At 33.2% G+C, this 6000-nt stretch overlaps 1 protein-coding gene across 3 annotated transcripts in view; it reads left to right on the forward strand.

Moving 5' to 3' along the window:
- The window catches only part of LOC121859114 (inhibitor of nuclear factor kappa-B kinase subunit alpha-like), a 47921-nt gene that overhangs the window by 38805 nt on the left and 3116 nt on the right, over positions 1-6000 (forward strand). Inside the window, exon 16 of one of the 3 annotated variants that reach the window (XM_042355812.1) lies at positions 1024-1083. The exons of the other annotated variants lie outside the window; for them this stretch is intronic. Coding sequence (XP_042211746.1) covers positions 1024-1069 — 46 coding nt within the window. The 3' untranslated portion in view covers positions 1070-1083. Of the gene's footprint in view, positions 1-1023; positions 1084-6000 lie in introns of those variants that run through there. 3 annotated transcript variants of the gene reach the window in all.

The following is a 6000-nucleotide window of genomic DNA, read 5'->3' on the forward strand; positions in this document are numbered from 1 at the left end:
TTTCACTTTAATATTCCATCTAAGCTGCCACTATTTGTATTGGGACGTTTTCTTTCTTCATATTTTACCATTCAGATATTCTTTTCTGTTATTATTCTTCAATTCTTTATTTATAAATATACTTTATACTCTTGCTTATATTCTTATACAGTATAAGTAATTCTTGTCTTAGTTATGTATATTTTTTATATTACACTTTCATGCTGTATTTCTTTAATAATTTCTATGCTGTGTCTTTAGTTCCACAATGTACATACATGTCTTATCTTTCTTTTCTTGTACTTTCCAAGTCTTTCATTTCTTTCATATATGCAGGTTGTACCTCTCTAGTCCGGCAACCTCGGGACCTGACTGGTGCCGGACCATGGAAATTCACCCTTTTCCTGGACAGATAGTGACTTTCGCTTACGTTTGCACCACTTTCACTGCTTCATGGTCTCTTTGAAGACATATTGAAGAGTTAAATGTCGTACAGTAACTTCTCAAATTTCGCGAGTTTTTAATTCAACGTTTTTTATTTGGACACAAAAAAAATACACTACATAATTTAAAATTTTGACAGTGGAAACTCGAATTTCGAGGGGTTTGAACGGCCCGCCAACGTTCAGACGATGTGCACAATTGTGTAAACAGCGTCATTTCTCTTATGTACAAATGATTCATTATTGTTTATTACTGAATGTCTTTTTTATTGAATTAATGTTTATATGTGCAAAATGAGCAATACAATTAATTAATAATACGTAGAATATTAAAACACACGAGGAAATGGGACAGCATTGTTTTCGTTGATTACTAAACGAACGGATTCTACTACGAATATTCCTATAACGAACGGTTTTACCTATAAAATTGAGAATGCTATAACGAACGAAACTCCTACAACGAACAGTATTTTTTTTTTTTTATACTAATTTATTGTTTTTTATTACAAGTATTAATGATATTCTTTATTTCAGGAGTTTAGATGCATATTTATGCACTTTTTTTACAATTTTTACAATTTTATATTATATTTTTCAGTGTTAAGTGGTTGTATTTGGGGGCCTGGAACGGATTAATCCTATAACGAACGAATGCTATAACGAACAAGGTTCTAGAACCAATTAGATTCGTTATAGCATACCCCACTGTAATGTTATCTAATGTTAATAAATAGAACAATAAAAGTAGCAAACCATTTATGTTAAAGAAAAAAGTGAGACCGCGTATGTAAGTGCGCACATGTGAAGAACATATCTTCATTACTCTACATAAGAATATGAAAGCAACACTTATTTACTGTTCATATATGTTTTAATTAATGTTTCTGATTTTTTTTTTAATTAATGTTTGTGTGTGCAAAATGAACAATACAATTCATTAATAATTCGTGGAATATTAAAACACACGAAGAGACGAGATGGCTGCCGGCATTGTTTTCGTTAAATGTTTACAAAACCAGTGACTGATTGGTTCTGCATATAAAACAAGAAAATAAGACTGGTTGTAGCTGTAGTAAAATTAATGTAAAAATTAATATGGTTGTTTGAAGTAATGTTATTTAATGTTAATAAATGGAACAATATAAGTAGCTAACCATTAATGTTAAAGAAAAAAATTTAGATCGCGTATGTAAGTGCGCACATGTGAAAACATATGGTCATTACTCTTCATAAGAATATGAAAGCAACACTTATTTACTGTTCATATATATTGAAGGGTTAAATGTTGTACTCTGTATAGACAAACAGAGAGAGAGAGAGCAGCCGAACTGCCGGATGTAAACAAACCTTAATTTCCCGTGGCTTTGTTGTTGTTGTTTTTTTTACAGGGATTAGCCCACCTGGGCATAGGTCACTGACCCACATTGGAGCCTGAGGGGCAAAAATGTAATACTCCTGTAATAATAATAATAATTCAGATAAAAAAAAAAAGAAAAAAAAAGAGCTGTTTATCTACCTATTGGGCAAACTAAAATCGTTCCGAACCACGGGAGTTTCCGGACCATAGAATGCCAGACTAGAGAGGTACAACCTGTACTATATTTACTCAATTTCAATGTTCTTACCTTTCTGGAGTATACTCTGTTTTACACTATTCTTATACATGGATTAGTCTGGGAACCATGTTATTCTTAGTACACTTATTATACTTACAAGTAGGCTGCCACCACCAGACTTTTGGGTTAGAATATAACATATCTCATGGAAAGCTTATGGGTAGTGTGGTAGATGTATAGGCACGTGAGTAAGTATTATTTTCCGGGAACCAATGTTTAGAAGGAGTAGAGAGGTGATACTCATAGATTACTAATTCAATATTTATTAACATAGTGAGTGAATAAGATGTTACTTCAATTCACCCAGACAAACTGGACTCTCAGGTCTTACTGTACCATTGACAAAACAGATCTGCAATTACTTATTAATTCACTAAACACTTCAAGTACTTACTATATCATTTAACAACTATTACTCATTACTGTTGTATTATTTCTTTGACAAGTAAGATTTAGAAATTATTACACACGGTCAGATAACACTGGATCCTCAGGTCGTACTTTTATAAGTAACATATTACTTCTTCAATTCTTGGTTATAACATTATACACTCGGGTTATTATTTCATGGTCACTACCGATAAATACATAACACACTGGACAAACTCCACAATTGTAGCAACATACAATACCTCATGTTAGTTCGCTAGGAACAACATGGCACTTTAACTCTCATTCAGTGGTTCAATACTTAACCTGGGATGACAATATTTCTGCTAGTCATCCCCAAGCATGGATATTAATACGGCGCCATACATATAGCCAAGAACAGTAGATGGACCACGATCACACGAGGTAGTCTGTGGGCCAAAGTTGTTTACAGGCTCGCTCGCTAGCTCGGAGCACCTGGCCCGGGAAGGGTTGACTCGTGGCGGTAGGCAGTGGCGTCTGCCAAGGAAACTCGCCCTGGGATTCTAATCTCGCCACCTTAAAGACATCCTTCGAGAGCCATCGTGCCCATAGGTGGCTCCCGAACCTCAGCCGTGTTGCCAACACACAAACAGCGTCTGGAGGCCTGGAGAAGAAATCACAGAGGGAGTGAATATTTAACTTCACTAGATAAAACATACGTCTGGCAACGGTCCAAATCTCTACGTTACTCGACTTAATTGGCACAGAAGTTATTATGTTAAAACATGAACACTGATATTCACAAAAATCGACTAAGTTAAACTGAATTAACACGGCTGCGAAAAACAATCATCTACATACCTGGAGACGTGGAGGAGAAATCACAGAAGATACTTACGATCTTTTAAGAATCCGAACTTATGATCTTTCTAATTATCGTAAGTTCGAACTTAAGAGAAAAAATAGCTTTAAGTAGACACTTACAATCTTTTGAGAATTAGAAAGATCATAAGTTCGAATTTAAGATCTTTCTAATTCTCAAAAGATCGTAAGTATCTACTTTTAAGTGAATTTTTTCTCTTAAGTTCGAACTTACGATTTTTCTGATTCTCAAAAGCTCGTAAGTGTCTACTTTAAGTTATTTTTTTCTCTTAAGTTTGAACTTACGAAAATTAAAAAGATCGTAAGTTCGGATTCTCAAAAGATCGTAAGTATCTACTTTTCAGGAAAGTAGATTATCTACTTTTCGGGAAAGTAGATTATCAAATTTTCCGAATATTTTCGGGAAATTTCCTCAAAATATTCGAAAAATTTCCCAAAAATCAGATAATCTACAGTACTTTCCCGGAAAGTAGATATTTCCCATTTTCTATGATAAAAATTTCCCGTTTTCTATGGTAAGTAGATAACTAACTTACCCAGAAAGTAGAAATATTTCACATTTTCTGTGATACAAATTTCCCGTGTTCTTCAATAATCTACTTTGGAAAATATGTTAATATCTCCCAAAAAGTCGATAATCTACTTCCACGAAAAATCGAAAATCTACTTTCCAGAAAAGTAGATTATCTACTTTTCGGGAAAGTAGATAACCAACTTTCGCGGAAAGTAGATATTTCCCATTTTCTATGATACAAATTTCCCGTTTTCTATGATAAGTAGATAACCAACTTTCCCAGAAAGTAGAAATATTTCCCATTTTCTGTGATACAAATTACCCGTTTTCTATGATAATCTACTTTGGAAAAATGTTAATATCTCCCAAAAAGTCGATAATCTACTTCCACGAAAAGTCGAAAATCTACTTTCCGGAAAGGTAGATAATCTACTTTTCGTGAAAGTAGATAACCAACTTTCGCGGAAAGTAGATATTTCCCATTTTCTATGATACAAATTTCCCGTTTTCTATGATAAGTAGATAACCAACTTTCCCAGAAAGTAGAAATATTTCACATTTTCTGTGAGACAAATTTCCCGTTTTCTATGATAATCTACTTTGGAAAATATGTTAATATCTCCCAAAAAGTCGATAATCTACTTCCACGAAAAGTCGAAAATCTACTTTCCCGAAAAGTAGATAATCTACTTTTCGGGAAAGTAGATAACCAACTTTCCCGGAAAGTAGATATTTCACATTTTCTATGATACAAATTTCCCGTTTTCTATGATAAGTAGATAACCAACTTTCCCAGAAAGTAGAAATAGTTTCACATTTTCTGTGAGACAAATTTCCCGTTTTCTATGATAATCTACTTTGGAAAATATGTTAATATCTCCCAAAAAGTCGATAATCTACTTCCACGAAAAGTCGAAAATCTACTTTCCCGAAAAGTAGATAATCTACTTTTCAGGAAAGTAGATAACCAACTTTCCCGGAAAGTAGATATTTCCCATTTTCTATGATACAAATTTCCCGTTTTCTATGATAAGTAGATAACCAACTTTCCCAGAAAGTAGAAATATTTCACATTTTCTGTGATACAAATTTCCCGTTTTCTATGATAATCTACTTTGGAAAATATGTTAATATCTCCCAAAAAGTCGATAATCTACTTCCACGAAAAGTCGAAAATCTACTTTCCCGAAAAGTAGATAATCTACTTTTCGGGAAAGTAGATAACCAACTTTCCCGGAAAGTAGATATTTCCCATTTTCTATGATACAAATTTCCCGTTTTCTATGATAAGTAGATAACCAACTTTCCCAGAAAGTAGAAATATTTCACATTTTCTGTGATACAAATTTCCCGTTTTCTATGATAATCTACTTTGGAAAATATGTTAATATCTCCCAAAAAGTCGATAATCTACTTCCACGAAAAGTCGAAAATCTACTTTCCCGAAAAGTAGATAATCTACTTTTCAGGAAAGTAGATAACCAACTTTCCCGGAAAGTAGATATTTCCCATTTTCTATGATACAAATTTCCCGTTTTCTATGATAAGTAGATAACCAACTTTCCCAGAAAGTAGAAATAGTTTCACATTTTCTGTGATACAAATTTCCCGTTTTCTATGATAATCTACTTTGGAAAATATGTTAATATCTCCCAAAAAGTCGATAATCTACTTCCACGAAAAGTCGAAAATCTACTTTCCCGAAAAGTAGATAATCTACTTTTCAGGAAAGTAGATAACCAACTTTCCCGGAAAGTAGATATTTCCCATTTTCTATGATACAAATTTCCCGTTTTCTATGATAAGTAGATAACCAACTTTCCCAGAAAGTAGAAATATTTCACATTTTCAGTGATACAAATTTCCCGTTTTCTATGATAATCTACTTTGGAAAATATGTTAATATCTCCCAAAAAGTCGATAATCTACTTCCACGAAAAGTCGAAAATCTACTTTCCCGAAAAGTAGATAATCTACTTTTCAGGAAAGTAGATAATCAACTTTCCCGGAAAGTAGATATTTCCCATTTTCTAGGATACAAATTTCCCGTTTTCTATGATAAGTAGATAACCAACTTTCCCAGAAAGTAGAAATATTTCACACATTTTCTGTGAGGCAATTTCCCATTTTCTATGATAATCAACTTTGGAAAATATGTTATCTCCCCAAAGTCGATAATCTACTTCACGAAAAGAGTCAATCTACTTTCCTG

This window comes from Homarus americanus, unplaced genomic scaffold (genome assembly GCF_018991925.1).
Source record: "Homarus americanus isolate GMGI-L3 unplaced genomic scaffold, GMGI_Hamer_2.0 scaffold50924, whole genome shotgun sequence".
NCBI lineage: Eukaryota > Metazoa > Arthropoda > Malacostraca > Decapoda > Nephropidae > Homarus > Homarus americanus.